General features: G+C 39.7%; 1 protein-coding gene across 2 annotated transcripts in view; it reads left to right on the plus strand.

Annotated features, from left to right (window-relative positions):
- SLIT3 (slit guidance ligand 3) overlaps positions 1–17,828 on the plus strand; it is a 527,279-nt gene that overhangs the window by 447,386 nt on the left and 62,065 nt on the right. For both annotated transcript variants that reach the window (XM_075766507.1, XM_075766506.1), the window contains exon 27: positions 4,002–4,126. In XM_075766507.1, the coding sequence (XP_075622622.1) occupies positions 4,002–4,126 (125 nt within the window). The remainder of the gene's footprint in view (positions 1–4,001; positions 4,127–17,828) is intronic.

Below are 17,828 nucleotides of genomic sequence, written 5' to 3' on the forward strand. Positions count from 1 at the left end.
TGGAAGGAAAACCAGCAAACCTCAGAGGAATTAGTATTCCTATTGCTCGCACCGGATTATATATAATGGCAAGTTAGCATCTAGCATGTTGTTAGAACTTATTTGAGCAAATAAATTGTTTTTGGCCTTCTACCTACCCCAGAAAACTTTGGTAAAATAAGGGTTAGTCTAAAAACATAGAGCACTGTAGTTATTATGTACATTTACTTGAAAGCTGAGAAACTGAGTATTCTGGAAAGCAAATATTTACCAAAAGTACATTTTCACTTGAAGATCTGTAAACTGTCCTCATCAGCTCTGTATCAGAAACCATAAATTATGGAAAATGTTTCCTGTCTGAATACAGTGTACATTCATTCAGGAGAGGGTTGAGGTGCAGCTATTAATGATTAAGCGTAGTCAATGAAGGGAGTGTGCTGCATTAGAGAACAGATAGACAAATGATAAGGAGCACACTTTTTTTGTGGATAAAGTAAGTAGCTTATTGCTGACTGTAGATTAGGATATACCTGTATATTCATATTGTGAAAAAAGTTTTGGAGGTTCACTTAAGTTACTAGTAAGTATGTGAAGATGAAGCTGTATTTATGGTGGAAAAGATGGGTCAGTAGCCTCTCTTAGAAATGGAAATGAGGGCATAAAGCCTGCTTTTATGTCTCTCAGAGTGCCGTGCACATTTACAGTTCTGCTTGGCAGCATGATTTTATAGAGGCTGGGATTAAACCGCTGAACAAACAAATGATGGTGTTGAGGTGGGTTTAGAACACAAGTTCCCAAGCCTGAGCTGAATTTTATGGCCTTTGAAATATTTTTAATAACTGTAACCTTATAATTTAATTACTTTGAAATGTCAGTCTCAAAACTAGCAGAACTCTGACTATAATTATCAGAACTACAGACTTTATAATAGTCTCTCAAATGTGGAGTACCAATATACCCTAAATACTAAAAATACCAAATAATGTACTTCTTCACACAAAGTGGAACACAGAAAATGTTCGTATTTACATATTAAACGGGGTCTGAAAATTAATCCAGAAAGAGAAGCTAGATGACTTCTTCATTCTGAAACTGTGATATATCAGTAGTTATGCCCACTTTCTCTCAAAACTGAGGAAGCAACTCTTAGACAAGAGATAAGAAAGCCTGTGATCCAGACTATTAAGAACAGCTGTATGTTTTTTATGTAAATATTAGTTTGGTCCACTAGAAATCTGGTGAGCTTTCTACTATCCCAGCTGTCTCCATGACTCGCTTTATCTGAATAGAAAAGGAGAAAAAAGTGTTGATTTGGAGATGGTCCTTGGACAAGCAGAAACTGTTGATGGTCTGGACAAGTGGCAGTATACTCCAAAAAGCTCCAGGCCCTAGCAAAATTCACCTTTTCTCATCACAGGAGATGTATTTTGAAAAAGCAAGGCATGATTTGGTAGTCCAACTGGACCCATTTCCCATGTGCATGTTTAAGATCCAATGCCTTGTGCTATTCTGCATGGACATCGGTGATGCTTTTTTATGATAAAGCAACAGGATTTATTACAGTGTCACGTGCAGGTTTACCCTCGGGCTGGAGCCGAGTGCGTGACCTGTGACAGGGTATGGTGCGGCCTCGGTTTGTCCTGCAGCTGCATCCCCTCTCGCCACTGAGCTGTAGCTGTGACACGTGCCTTTCAGCAGAAGAGCGAGACCTTCTGTGGGGTGACACACAGTGTCCAAGGATATGCCTGTATTTCTGCCTGTGTAGACTCAGTCCTAGCTCAAGTACTGCTAGCGTGGAGCTCAGGGCGGGCTGAAACTCCAGCCCCGCTAAAAGCCTGGGTCATTGCTGCAGAAGTCAGCCCGTGCTGAGCTTGGTACCCGGAGATGCTTGTATGAAGGTAGTGCATAGATGTCCTCTGTGACCTCCAGTAACTTTTACATTAAAATAAAGTAGTGTTTAGCTTTGTCTTGTTAAAATTATGGTTTTAGTCTGTGACTGCACAGAAGGTTATGTCTCAGCAGAGCCAAGAAAATAAAAAGTATGTAATGTGCAAGTCATGCAAACTCAGCTCTGCTTTTTATTAAATTGCCCTCCTAGTTATGCAGTAGAGGAAAGGAATGCGCTGGGCTGAGGGCATTTTGCTATATGGATTTATAAATCAAATCCACAAGGGCAAACTAATGAACTACCTAACTGCTAGGAACTAACACCGTTCTTATTAGCTCCTACATTGGTTAGGTTTGATCTATGCCATAGGAATAAATGGAAAATGAGCGTGTGTGTATTATGAAATAAATAATTAATAGAACAAAATCTGGCTTACTGACCTCTAAATCTAGAAGAGCAGCACTGCTGCCTGTTCCATGAGCTCTCCGAGGAACTACCTTCATATATTCTACCTTCAAGACAAAAGGGGCTCAGATATGTCGCATTTTACCCCCTGTCAGTGCCAGAAATCCAGATGTTATTTCCTCTTGCTGTCCTAACTCCAAGTTAAGAACATGTATGGCATTCAGTTAGACATAAATACAAAGATAGAAGAGGACAACAACAGTCTTTTATTTCACTTTTTTGGATTTGTTACTTCTTGTGTATTTTTTCCTCATTATTGCACGTTGCGCTCTGCAGTCAACTGTGCCCTGTTAACAGACCATTGCATGTTGTACTCCGCAGTCAGTGGCCCTGATAACGCCACCATCAGTATAGGATCAGGATATAGCCTTGACGTTGCAGGTGCTTTTCAGTTGAGACTCCTCAGTACCCATTTCTGTCATGTTCTTACCTCCTGTTGGTGCTGTGCGAGTATTCAAAGTTAATAATGAGGGTTTATGTCTTGTATGGGATGGTCCAAAGCAAATCTTTGACTGGAAGGGATTTTTACATCCCTAGTTTTTGGTATCCTTCTACAGCTCCACCTTCCCTCTAACATCAAGTATACGCTTCTTTTCTTCACTTTCAGGCTGTTTCACAATTTACTCCTTCTTATCATTTATCATGCAATAACAGAAGCTCTGTGCCTGCTTCTGATTAGCACAAGACCAATTTTAAGTTATTTTAGAATGTGTTTCCTTTAAAATGAAATAAAATTATTTTAGACTCTTTGCTGCCTGATTTAAGGCCTTTTAAAGTGTTAGGTTTTATTTTTTACATGTAAAAGCTGTTAACTCACTAATATTTGAAATTTAGCCACTTCAAAATCACCATTTCTTGAACTGTGCATATAACTGTCTAAATTAGCTTTCTGTAAAATCTCAAAATACTGATTGACTCGGTACCCCAAAGTACTTAGTACTGTTTTGGTCTGTGTTAATTTTCCTGCTCACCACAAACATCACTACTTCTCTGGAAGAATTCTGTTAAAAAATGGGGTTTATTAAATGGTTTAAGTATGGCCATGTATATTTACCTGCATATATTTACATCTTTGCTGATTTGTCTTTGTTGCATTTTGCTGAGATAGCTGAATGTTGATAATCAATCATTCTTCTGGGCAGAACAGGAAGAAAATAAGTTTTGAACTCTGCTAAAATTAAGGATGGTAGAACACTTTGCACCTAAATATTCCCATAAGCCTCTAACTAAATCTTTCTTATGCATGTTTTTCATTTCTGCTGTTGCATCTGCACTTTCGTTCTTGTTACCAGCCATAGAATTGTCATGTTATAGTTCCCTAGGGGTTGCTATTGCAGAATTTCCAGCACTGAGAGAAGGAAAAATTGCTGAAAGCCATATATATAAGTCCACTCTCTGGAGATTCCCAACATGTTTTTTTCAGAGCTGATGTTTGCACGTCCAGGAGAATATAAGCATCATTGAGACTTGCCTAGCATTTGATTTAAGTACTTAAAATCTCTCTAATCCCTGGGAATCCGATGCTGTTGTGTAAAGTTGCACCCACAGCATGTGTGTTTGTGCCAACACAGGGTGAATACTGCATTAGGAAAAAATGTATGTGTGAGTACGGGAAGTATTAATTTTGTAATCCAGTTCTCTATTAATACACTGTGTTTTGCCTTTCCAGAGCCAGTAGATATCAGTGTTGTGTCCAAGTGTAACCCCTGCCTCTCCAATCCATGTAAGAACAATGGGACATGCAACAATGATCCAGTGGAGTTTTATCAATGCACTTGCCCTTTTGGCTTCAAGGTATGACTACAAATGAACTACGTGAACAGCAATAGAGTGTTCCCCATCCCTTCTGTTTTCTTAATTGTTGTACCATGAGAAGTCAATTTTGCAGGCAATTGAGCTCAAAAGATTCCTTACTCAAGCAGACTGTGTGTGACCTTTCAACTGCGCTCCACTACAAAATTTATCCTGTGCAATAGGAAAGGTGTTCTTTCTCTCGGTGCCATGACTATCCAGGTCTCCCTGACAACTTGCTGTCACTGACCCTACTTTCAGCAGGGTGGTTCGACCAGAGGTTGCTTCTAACCTTGGGCACTCTGATTCTGTGAAGTAGATAGCCATATGAAACGGCAAGTTGGTTTTACCTTCCTTTTCATTTCCTTTCTCTTGCCAGCAACAAGATAACCATTTCCTAAGCTGCCACGCCAAAGGGGAGGCAATTCAGATGAGAATTAAGGGCCAGTTTAGTCCACGATGACAGAATGTTGGTACTTGCTAGCTTACATCCATCTCACACAGACTGATTAGCAGAAAGGCGATAACTGATTAGACACAACCACTAGCTCAGCTGCCTCTGATTTCTGAGCATTAAAGTCCATAGAGTCATCTGCAAATGTGAAATCCTGTAGATGCCAAGCGTTGTGAGTATGCAGTGTCAGATTCTTGATAACACATTTGAAAATCGGAAAATCGTGTCATTGAAGAATGCAATTTCTTCAGTAGTGATGTGTAACTCCCATTGTTAACACTGCATCGTGAGAGCTTAAGGCTACCAGGGCTTTGTTTCAGAGTTGATATAACTGGAAACCTAGCTCAGTAGTCAGTAGCTGAAGGATTAAGTATAAGTAATAAATGAGGCATATGATCTGTTCATAGCCTGAGGGGGATCGGATGTTATGGGCAAAGAAGTAGGTTGCATCCTGTAGACTGTGATTTTATTTGCCTCATTGGATATTTCTTACAAGAGTCTTGGTCAGTTGAAGCAGATGCTCATAAAACACAGAGTAATAAGAACTATAGGGGAAAAAAAGGCAAAACCAGACATACGTGTGGGATGTGAGCACAAGTATACATGTCTTACATTTCAGGTAGGATTTAGGAATTAGTTGGTTCTGATGATATCACTGTTTCCCTTCTCTGTTTGCCTAGGATACACCCCAGATGGTAACAGAATAATTGTCATAGATCCCTGAAACATTGGAAAAGGGAAGATGTAAAGCTCATTTCTCTTATTTCACCCCAGTGCCCCCACGCTTGGTGCTCAAGAATAATAACAACTCTCCTAAATAATTGAAAAAGCCATTGGAAATTTCCTCTCATTAAAAATCCTTCTACCCATCGGCGTATCAATCAGCAATTTTTCTAGGATCTTAGAAGACCACATTGTCAAAAATTCATTCAACTGAAACTAACTACTTGGTTACAATTGATTTGTCTTTGCAGTGAGGGAAACTGTGGCTGTTTATCTCCTCAGGTTAATGGAACAGTCATTTTATTTGATGTTTAACACAAACTAGGCTGAATTCTTCAGATGGGACTAGGTGACTGTTGGGATAACTTGAAAAGTAAAAGTTTTCAAAACTAGTAGGAAAATACATAAATCTTTGTGTATGTCTTCCACATATTGTGGAACAGATATCCAGGTAGTTCAAAGCAGAAATGTGTTTGTTATGAGTATTTTTTTTCCTTAGTTTTTTCTTCTTTTTTTTAATAATATTTCTGCATTAGCAAATGCACTAACATAGATGCATTTATACCCCTAGAAGACATGTTTACAAAGGGAGGGTTTATTAAAAGAATAATCAAGAATAATCCTCTAGTTATATTAGCAATCACTTTCTAGTGTACATTAGACCTCAGTATGCATAGTTTTACTTAGGTTCTGATAAACTCTTGAAGTGACTCAGTTTAAACATCTCCTAGAGCATCCAGCTTTTCTCCTCTCTCACCTACTTCCTCAGGTGGCATTCAGTGTGCGAGCATCAACCCTAAACCCACTCGTGGGCTCGTAAGCACCAAGCTGCCATCCAAGCATGGCAAAGAGCAAACAGACCCAGGCATGGCACTTCGAGCAGAGTCTAAAAATACTGACTGGATAACAGTACGGGGAGAATTGGTGGAAATTTAATAAGCAAAAAAGAACTGCGTGTCTTTACCACAGGTTTTTGAATAAAAATGAAATTTGACAGGTCCAAATGCAAACCATATGAAAGGAGCACTCTATCTACCACGCAGTTCTCCACCAGAGATTCATGCTAATTCAATAACAATACCTTGCTTCCTTCTCACCAGCCAGCACCAAACAGCTCTATCCATCTGGAAGCTATTTCCCAGACCTTGATAAATTGCCCTAAATCTGCCCTCTCAGCATTTGTTTTTCCTTGTTTGATGTAGATTTTGAAAAAATCCTGTGTGGAAGAGTGCATCAATAAAGTGAAAAACCCACCCTTTTTTCAAATGTAAGCTCATTCAAATGAGCTGTTGGCTTTACAGTGTTCCCTGGAAAGGGACAGACAGTTACAGACGGCTTTCTGGGGTTCCTTTGCTCATGCTAACCTTCAGAAAAAAAACCAAACAGTAGGCCAATTAGCAGAAAACCACCTAAATTACCAGTTGCTCAACTGGTGCCTGATGGAATCAGGAATTTCTACCAGTTAACTGTAGTTGCAAAAGCCTGTAGCGTTGTTTTTCACTGTCTCACTGATGATGGCTCAGTCTCTTATTTTTCAGGATCACAGGAATGTTTTTGTGATTGAATGTATACCTTATGGGGCTCTTAGCAATGTGTAATGCTGCCCATGATGAGTTTGAGTAAACGTAAAAGTGAGATAACTCATGGACCACCTGAGCTGAGAGGCCAGGGGCCCAGGCAGTTGTGTTTGATGACAGAAATATAGATTGCTCACTTAGGAATGGGAAGGCGATGTGCTGATAGCTATCTTCGCTGCTGCGGCTCTTTCCTTAAAATGGGTGTTGAATGTGTTTGCTATAGATAAACCACGGTTGAAACAGTGGGGTTTTTTGTTGTTCTTTGCCCCAAAGACAGTGGGAGATGGTGTGAGAGTGCCACCTACGGCGACTGGCAGGCTGCACAAGCTTGAGCTCCAGGGTGCCACCAGTGCTGGCAGGAAATGTCTCTTAATGTTACGGAACTTCTGTTTTCATATTAAACACAGACATAGGTGTAATTATCCAGTGATACTTTTTTTCTTCTTCTCCATAGCATTCTTTGGAAGATTATTTAAATAATATGTGTGGTTCAGATTGTGAAGTATGATTACAAGTAGAGAAATGAAGCTTTCTTCTGCTTTAAATGCCGCTGGCCACCTGCAGTGCAAGTGTGTGAGTGCAGCTGGTGGCTGGTAAATAGATAACGGTACCGTACTAATTCATTTATCCTGCAGTGTGTGGCTTTTATGTATTCCCATTGATATTGTAAAATCGAGTCTATGGGTGTTAGAATTCAAGAGAATCATCAAACTTGCAATCAATAAGCCATTGAGAAAGGATTTACTTGAATAGCTGTAGTAAAAGCTAAGGTAAGTGAAACCAACACTCAGTGTACTTTGCTGTTGCTGTATTCTGAAAATGGCCTTTTGGCTTTTTTGGCTAATTTTTGTGTCTTTCACACTTTTTTTTCTTAAAACTGAGGTAACAGCAAATGAAGGAGAATAATTTTCTTTCTTCCAAAAAGAGTTATTTGTAGAATGGAGGAAAGAGAGTTTAAAATACATCTGTACTTTATATGAAGTGAAAGAACATTGCCAACCTGGCATATGAAATGCAGTACTTACCTAGGCATCGCCACAGCCTCTTTGATTCCTCAGATAAATGGGTGCCGGAGCTGTCGGGATGAAAGATGTTTGTCAGCTTTGGGTTCTGCTGTTACCAAAAGCTGTCAGAAATGGAAAGTGGAGATAGGTAAAATCAGTAGAGCACATAGCCCACGCATCAGGCAACAGATGCTGATGCGTGTCTGTGGTAGAGTTGCTCTGTAAATTTTATCCAACTCTATTCACCTCCCTGTTGAGTTCAGCCAGTGTCCTGACTTTTCTAGCAGCACTGCAGTATCTTGAGGGTTCAAGCAATTTCACCAGTCATCCAGAATGACAGATAACGATTGGAAAAATCCTGGGTAAAGCTCTTGGGCTTTGGAGAGACAGTATTCTTTGCAGCCAGACTCTCGTGGTGGGAGGCATTGTAGTGAAGCCAGAATGATATTTAGTGAGGAAGCTGGCTCCAAAGTTCTGTGAGGAATTTGGCTCTTCCTCCTCTCCACCCCCTGCGCCAGGTTTTTGTCCCTGAAAACAGGGTTAGAAATTGAGATTCTCAGAACAGAGTGTCTCAGGGATATGCGGGATTTGTGTCTATCACATGTACACAGATACAACTGATGTGCCGGCACTTGAGCGGATAGAGGTAGCTGAGCAGAAGCAGCTGTGACTGCTCAGCACAGGCTTAATAAGCAGGTTGTATCAGTACAGACCCCACACCATTACCACGGACTCAGTGCTGTTCATGGGGGTGCACATGGCCTTGCATTGGCTTGGAGCACGGGCAAATGATGTTTGCTGTATTTGCAATTTGCCATGTAGATGTACTTCTGTAGCGTTACATGAATAATCTGTCAGAATCCGAGAAAAATGGCTGGTTTAGGAGTATTCAACATAGAACTGATCTTAAAACGTAGATATGGTAGTGTTTGCTCATGTACAGATATTCTGGCCAGCTCTTACAGCTCAAGGCCAAGACAGTGCAAGTTTATTCCAATGGACCAGTTTCTCAGTTATGCTGATTTGGGTGGGGTTACATGAATGTAACCGAGTGTAGAGTTTGGCTGCTGATGCATGCCAGCTGTGTGAGAGTCCGTGCCTAGTTTGTTAGGCTAATACTGTTTGAAAATGTAACTCCATGCTTTTGTTTCTTTGAATCTATTAACATATGTGTATAAGTCCCCATATACATCAGTCAGCACGCAAATAAATCCCTGAGTTGGAATTGCAGGAGGAGGAGAAATTGGAAGAAACTCTTAAACCAGCCTGCCCTCATCCACGTGAGACAGGAGAGCAAACGTCTCTGCCTTCACGTGTTACTCTGTCTTGGCCTTTTTCCTCTCCCAGTGTCAGGGTCGGAGGGACGGACAGTGGAATGTAAGCTCAATGCCAAGTTTTTGTGTGAAGAAATCAGTGCAGCTGATTCTGCCTTGAACTTTCATTCTGATAAATTCTCCTGGAGCGTGTGTTTATGTGATCTGGGCTGGTTTATTTTGTATTTGTTTGTTTTAACCATACTTTAAATACTTATTAATGAATGTCGAAGAAGCATTTTCAACTCTGAATATAATAAAGCAGAAAGCCTCTAGGGATGAGAAATAACGGGTGGCCATGTAAAATGAGTAGACCTATATTTATGTATGCCCTGTATGTTGCTCCTATATTTTAGGGCAAACACGAGTGTCAGCAGTAGGTGTTTATAATTTCATATAATGCTCCTAGGGCAGAAAAAACCTACAGAAATCACAGTATTTTCCTGTGTATGCTTATTCTGTAAAACTTACTATGCATCAATCAGATTTTTGTTTCTTTCTTTTTGCCCTTTCTGTTATGGTAGGTCTAAAGAAAATGTAGATTTACATCTAGAAAAGCATAAAAATGAAAGGCTTAAGGGGGGATTACCACCACAGTTGCTGGCTGAAGGTGGTAGGCATGCATACACCCTGTAAAAAACATAGTAATGTATTGTGGCATGCCCTAATGAGGGCTTTAACAATAAAGCCAACTCTGAAGAAGTGTTTCCATTTTTGTTTGGCCAGCACGAAAGCAGATGTTGAGCAGCTTCAGGCATTTGCTCTGTTTGTTCGGTGCTGCATCAAGAGAAGTAGCTGAGCAGTTGAGGTGAATAGTAAGCCATACCCACAGGTGCACACCGTCATATTCATTCTTTTGTCAATGTGGATCATTCCCCCCCGCTTTGTTTTTACTACTGTTTTTCTGGCCTAGTTCTAAATGCCTTAAGAGACCAGGCTTCCAATCTTTTTTTTTTTTCCCAGGGTAAAGAACTTTTTATTGGTGCTTAGTCTGAATTTCAGGCTCTTGTTCTTATGTTTGCCTGGCCCTATTACACTAAATAATAATTTTTCTTCCTCTGTGGTTTGTCTGTCTTTCAGGTGATTGCTGGTTGCTATAACTCCCCTTAATCAAGTTCTCTTTAACCAGCTCTTAATTTTCTGCATCCCACCATTTCCACATAATTGAATCAGTTGAAGTAGTTGGTCACAGCTGAAAATCCTTATTGTTAGATTTTCTTGTGATTGTCTATCATCTGTTATCCTTGAGGCTTTCTTGGCATTGACTGTACTTGACAATATGGCTTTTGAGTTTCTTTTGTTGTCCAAGAACATGAACAGAGATTGTCCTAGGAGGTTAATTCCCTTATTTTCCCCTTTCCTTTGGGGATGATGGAATTGGTGAAGTTACTGTAAGCAGGCTAAGCTGAAAAGAAAACTTCATTTATTGTGTAAGAGTAAACTCTCCCTTGTTAATAGAAATTCTATAAGGCCAGACTAGCTCAAGAATTAGTAGATTACTCTGTAGGGTAAGTGCACATACCCTGCAGGGTAAAGTACCAAAGCTCTCTGCACTCCCCTGCTGACAGCGTCAGGCTCCAACGCTGAGCTGGTGCAGGGTAGACATCTGCCTCCTTGGCCCCTCGGGGGTCCCTTCCTCGCACTTCTGAGTGCCTCCAAAATAAATGTTGTGCTCTTGCTCATTATCAGAGTGGCCATGTTTGATTTCTTTACTAGTCTGAAACATTCGTTCGCATGTTTGCTTCTGAAAACATCGCTGCCTGCCCGTGTTACCTGTCACTATCAAATTACAGACTTGGTTTAGGCCAGAAAGGGTTGCTGGTATGCGAGGTGGCAAGCCTTGCAGAGGAAGCTTTACACAGCTTCCACAAGTGAAACAGATTATACTGGCATTTTTGCTGATGTAACATGTATTTCGGTGTGAGACCTTTTATCAGTACAGAACTGTTCCACACCAAAAGCCTGCATCCTTAACAGGCAGGGGTACACCAGGAAAAATTTCTTCGAATGGTCTGTGACTGTCCCAGCATCTTTAGCTCTATTTATTTCAGAAATGTAGTGAGTGCTTTGGAGAGGTTTTTTGATCATGTAAGCCCTGTCTCATGTTAGGTTTCACTGCATTCCTACATGCGGTGTGTCCCTCCTCTCATGCAGGCTGCGTTCAGTAGCTGAAGTGTTAGGCATAGGTTAATTGTCTTGAGCAATAAGTTTAAAATACAACAAATATATTTTCTTTTATTTCTTATTAATAGGAATTGTGTTTTCTATACAAATGCCCAGTCTTTATAACTTTCTCTACAGTGTTCAAGTTAAAAAAGAGCCGCTGGCTTTTGATAGCCTAAGAGGAAAAGTTTTGTTGTCACCGCAACATGTATTTGAAAATAAATAGGCCCTAAGAGTTTTGAGGGTAATGAAAACATTGTTCTCATTCATGAATATTGGTTGAATTCAAGACTACATATAAAATACTCAATGTCTTTTTTACATCAGATATTTTGGGTTGGATTCTATGTACAGAGGCAACCCTGGGCAAAATCACCTATTTTCAGTGTGCCTAATTTTCTCTTAAATCTCTCAGAACATTCACAGAGTGATCTGCACCAGACAGTTGATCAGGTCACCTTGGAAGCTCTAGAGCACCTGCCCCATCCAGTCTGGCAGCACTGGACTCAGTACAGATACAGCGTGCTATGGGAACTGACTCCGTGACAGACGAATGAGGTATCTTCTGTCATTGATTAAAAGCCCAAAAGACTATTGAAACCCAAAGTGCTTGTGTAAGGAGAGGTTTAGAAGGACAATCAGGATTTACGTGGTAATTAATATAATTGCAAAATAAACCTCAGATGTCCACGGAGAATTAAATTTCGTACTCATAGGAGAACCACCAGAGATTTTAAAAAATAATATGATGAATCCTTGCACTTTGACTTTGACAGGCGTATTCTTGATTACTAGCTACAGAGGTAATGGAAGGTGTATTATACCCTAGAGGATCATAAATCTTTCTGATTTAAATAAAATGAGGCTTAAGAGAGCAGAGTTCGCCTAATTTGCTATAAATTGACAATTGTGATTTATTAACAAGGACAAGGAAGTCACTAAGAAGTGCTGCTGCCATGCCCAATTATTGTTTAATCAGATGCCAGATGAAGCTAGACTGGCATAGAAGATAACTGTACACTGCTGAAGATGGTGGGGTATAAATAATGATTATCTGTATTTTTACAGACACTAACACTGTGAAAGTTTTCAGAGGGAGTTAAATCAGCCTAATGGGGAGGGAGGCAGCAACAAAACCAATATCAATGTATCTTCTTTTCAAAATCTAGCTTCTATGCCATTTAGCAAACAGTATTTCTCATGATGCTTGTGAGCAGCGGGCAACTTTTTTGTTGTATTGTTGTGTCAATGTAAGTACAGGTGTATCAACAATGATACTGAACTAAAAAAAAGAAATCAGAATTGTCTAGGTAAATTCAAATTTATTTTAAAACTTTTTCAAAACTAGAAATGGATAAATGAATGACTTTTTCATGTTAAATTAATAGGCTTGTAAACAGCAATCCTCAGAAGGAACATTTTTATTAGCCCATTGGGGCAGAGGACTAAAGAGAAATAGTTAATTCATCACCACTGTGTGTACCCTAACCTAGAGGCATCCAAGGCGTGGATGTCTGGCAAGGTCTGCATTCAGAAGGAGGAGTCACAGCCTTTTTGTGAGCAGCAGATGATCAAAATCTTTTAGCTTCCACCTGGCAATCTAAAAGCAGTCTGATCCAAAACTACTGTGATATTATCGATACCTTGCCAAATGATTTGTATATATGCCTAAGCAGATGGATCTAACATGCACCCTGCCAGCTCCCGTAGTTGTTTGACCTTGCCAATGAGCGTCTTCTACAGCTTTTCCAGACTGAGGCTTAGCCATTATGTCCATGGCCAGAAAGAGCATAAACAAGGAATCACCTGGATCTACTGACTGTATATAGATACAAGTGTGTAAGCTGTCTACGTATATCTTAGTATCAGTGCAATCAATTAGGAAATCAGTTTCAAATGGTTCCACTGGTAAAATAATCGTAGAGCAATTACCAATGCTATATTTTTTTAGCCCTTCCTGCAAAAGAATTTAGATTAATTTTATATTTTAAAGTTAGTTTTGTTCTTCACTCAGATTGCAACATCTCTATTTAATAACCAAGTATTCCCTTCAGAAAGCTGAGCAGCTGTATTTGCAGTGATGGCTGAGGTGTCCATCAAGTCCTTCATGCTGCAGTTAGCATAAGATGGCATGCTAACTTTCATAACTTGCTTTAAGATTTGCAGTACACGTAAAGCTTTTCCTTTTCACGATCTCACTGTGGCAAATACTGGGTTTCTTTGCAGTGAAAGGCTCTGAAATACACAATCGTGTATATAACTTTAGAGAATTTTTCCTACCAAACTTGTAACTGGGTGTATTAGCTGTGTAGCTGAATTCATAGCATCGTGTTTCCTTGGTCAATTATGCAAAATTCTTCTTGTTTCTCCTTTGTATTTATGGCTACTAAATATATTTATTACAGAGAAACTGCTGAATATCTCATTCTTTCTTCCTAGGTTAATTTTTTAGTGGAATTGAGGTGTATGTGATAAAACTTTGTTCGTGACACATTTCTTTCCTTTCCTGCCCTGGAAATATTTCAATTTACTCTCCAATTTTGACTATCTATGACAGAGGGATAAAGGTTTCAAATGGTGAAAGACAACACTGGTAAAGATGCCACTAGCTAAAAGACCGGAGCATCAGTTTATACCTTATTGGAAAGCTGTATGCCATAACTTCAGGAAAACCTTCGATCATAGTTCTCATTTTACTAAGCATGAAAGAAGCAAAACTCAAGTAAAAAATCCATTCAAGAGTTTAAACTGAATTATCTTTCTGTGCTGAGTGTCTGTGTCTTCTGTTATTTTGGGATGTTTTTTCCCCCTCTCCTCTCATCCCAGCTCATCTCATTCTTTTTTCTGAAGCATCAGGACTCATGGCTTGTTGACACACCACATTTAGCCCTTCACCCTGCTATCAGAACTTTGCAGGTCTGAACGTATGAGTGAGTCCCGCTGGCACATGCAGATGTTCTTTTAACACTCAAGCAATCGGCATACATCAGAAAACTGTTTAATAAAATACTTCCCAAACTCTGTGGAAGCAGAGCAAAACTATACGTAGTGGCTGTACGTGTCCATTTTTTCTTAATTTCACAACATTAGGAGATTAAAATTTTAAAGCTGGCAGATACTTGTAAGTTTGAATAACATTCCTGAATACACAGTTGTACAACACAGTGTACATCTCAATTTATCTTTCTGTGAATTTTCCTTCAAGCCTATCGTGAAGTGGAAGATTTACCTAGCCTTTTCCCGTAATGCAATGATTGCTTATTTACTTCTGACCAGGACACCCATAAGACAAGTATATTAATGTTTGTGAGACTGCGAGTTGGATGTGGATGGGTTACTTCTACTACTAGGAATGTAAAGGACTAGGTTTGCAATACAGTGTCTTTGTAGCTGGTAATTTTGTCTGATTTCCCTAAAAGCTTTAGCTGTGTTTAGAGCTTGAAAATTAAGTTGTTTATGAAAATTTCCTAGTTCTTAATTTAAACTCTCTATCAACTGTATTTGTCTTCGTCTAGTATTTTTACTAAACACATGAACGCTACCATCTGTTCTCTACATATACCATCTAAATAAAATTTATTATGAACACATTGTATGTTTTTAACAACTCAAACTTTGGTATTTCTTTTGTATAGCTCATTTTTCCAGCATGCTTTAAAACATTGTAGTCATTGAACAAGGCTGTAATTAGCTGGAAAGAGGTCTCCCTATTCACAAACCATTGAAGTTGCATAAGCTTCTGCCTGTCTGCAGGTGTCTTCATCACTGGCTGGATCACGCTTCTACTGCAGTCAGCAGCGATAGTTTTCTACACCAGGAGGTTTCTACCTTGTGCCTGTGGCAAGCTCCATGCTGCCCCCTCTTATCTGTGCCTGCTGCTGTTAGAAACGGGGTGAAGGATCACATTAAAATGGACAGAGGTGAAATCTCTGCCATGCGACCTTGAATGAAGCTTTCAGTCCATAGACAATACTAATTTGTGAAAATTAATTTAAAAAAAAAAATAATCACTGCAGTGGTTGAAACAGTGCCAAAGCAAATGAGTGCGCTTTTTTTTTTTCCCCTGTTATCCTTTGTTCTTCCTGCCGAGGTCCTTATTAGTTTTTGCTACTTGTTCTTGAGTGTTTTACTAATCATGATGTAATGTTTTCCAGTCTTGGATACTTGTAAAGGCTAGTATTTGGCACAGCAGTACCGAGGAATAGCTTGTATATACACTCATGCCCAGTATGTTTAATTACTGTTGAGTATGAAATGAAGAACTGACACTTTCTAAGTATGGTGGATAGTTTGGATAGTTTCTGTTCTCATTCACTGAAATATGGAGCTGGAGCAGCTCAGATAAAATCTGGACTAGCTGAGGTACTTCAGATTTTAAAAAAACAGCTGGACTCTGAACATATATGTCTTCTGATTAGTTGCAGAAATTTTATGTTTCAACGCCTAATCCTTTCCTCTCCTGCAGAAAATGAGAGAAATTGTATAAGAGTGGTTTTGATCTGATGCTTTCCTATCAGAGTAGACACAAATTTATTGCGGCTTAAAAAAGCTCTAGAAATAAAATATTGCACACAGAGGAACCTTCATCCTCTTTCTGTGAATTGCTGAGACAGTCATATCTTCCTGCCTGTCCTTGAAACAAAGTCTGCACCTCTTTTTCTGGTTCAGATTTTATTAAAAGACTCTTTAGTCTTGAAGCAAATAAACAATATTCTCCTTTGTAGTGGAACAAATAACTACAGTTATTTCTAGAGAATGTAATTCAAAGAGTTTTTCCCAACTCACAGATAAATTGATTTTAGTGATGCTTGACAGCAATTCCATTTTTCCGGTAAGAACAGTCTTACTGTAAATTGAGACTAGAGAACTGCATTATTCATTTGAAAGATGTTTCTAGAATGTCTTTAAGCTCTTCTGGGTAGTGACAGTCTTGTACAGAAATAAAATGGCCTTGCTTTGCTCTAGATTTATTAGTACGAATATTTTCTGCAGCTTCTCTCCTTTCCGAAGTCTTTGTTTTTCAGAGTCTTCTGTGTTAGAGAAATTGTACTTGTTTTGTGGGCTCTCCATGTGCTATTGATAAAGTCAACTCAGAGAAGATAATCCTCAGAGAAAGATTAAATACTGTTTGCCTATTTATTACAATGAGTAAACTGAGTCAGAGAGACTCTAATTTTCCTATAGCCACACAGCAACTTAGTGTTGTAATTAAGTCTGATTCAGCAGCACATACTAATCGGTTTCCATGGTGCCTGAGGCCCAAGAAGCCAATAATTCAGCCATGTTCAGTACAGAAATGAGAGCTGAGTCTAAGTCATGAAAAATTTCATGTGCCAGTGAGAGAGACTGAAAATGCCTTGCTCTCATTTTAACATTAATCTTTATTAAATTTTTACAAGAACGTTCAAAATAATCTGAGTAATTACAGTAGAATTGATGGGACTGTTGTACATGGTGTTCAACTGTGACAAAAACCTTCAGAAAAGCAGATGCTGTGGTTTCTGCTTTGCTTCTTGCTGTGCTTAGCTGCAAAGGGTTTAATATTTAGTGACAGAGGGATGGAGAGTTCAAATGAAACACAAATAACTGATGTTTGTGAAGTATCTATAAAATAGTCAATTCTTCAGGGACAAAGGAAAAGTATTTGTGATATTAGAAATATAAAAAATGGCGTCTTCCAGCTTCACTAGGATAACGTGGTAAACACACGGGATTCACACACAGATGGACAAACACAGGCAATGTTGCAGAAAGGTGGCAGCAGATTAGCGTTGATGCTGCATGGCTCACATCCGTGAAGTGCTGCGGACCACATGGTGCCAAAATAAAACCTGCGTGAGCTTCCCTAGGCGCCTTCCCAGCTCTTCCCTGAGACATTTGGGGGCTGAGGATTTCAAATGGAGAAGGACAGGCTGTTTGGCAAACGCAGCATGGATGAAGCAGAAACCCTCTCTGCCAGGACTTGGGTGAGGTCTTCGCGTGCTGCCTGCACTGCTGCGTTGGGGGAGGGAGCTCACAGTGAGGCAGGGGGTTGGCCAGGTTTTTCTGTTGTTCTTGGAAACGTTCCTCTTCTGATTCAACCAAGGAAAAAAGATGTCCCTGTTTCCTTGTATTTGCACAAATTTTAGAATGCAAAGCTGCTTCTCCTCTCCCTGGGGAATGCTGGGGACAGAGCCTCAAGAAACACGGCTTTATCTCCCATTTCTGTAACAAAGCTCCTCTGTGGTAAAGTATAATTACTGCGTGTCTCGGTGGTTCTCACAGTACGATGGCAGTATGTCCTACCTGACAAAATCCTGAAGACTTCAGTAGTATTTGGAGGACTGAGCTGTGTGACGGGTGAATGGGAGAGCCTAGTGCCGGGAGTAGACAGACCAGAACAAATGAACTCTGTAGAAAAGTTCACATTTATAAGCTGGTTTGAGGTTTATAAATGCCTTGATTAGGCTTACTTGAGGCTGCACCAATTTC

The sequence above is a fragment of the Balearica regulorum genome, chromosome 14, assembly GCF_011004875.1.
Source record: "Balearica regulorum gibbericeps isolate bBalReg1 chromosome 14, bBalReg1.pri, whole genome shotgun sequence".
NCBI lineage: Eukaryota > Metazoa > Chordata > Aves > Gruiformes > Gruidae > Balearica > Balearica regulorum.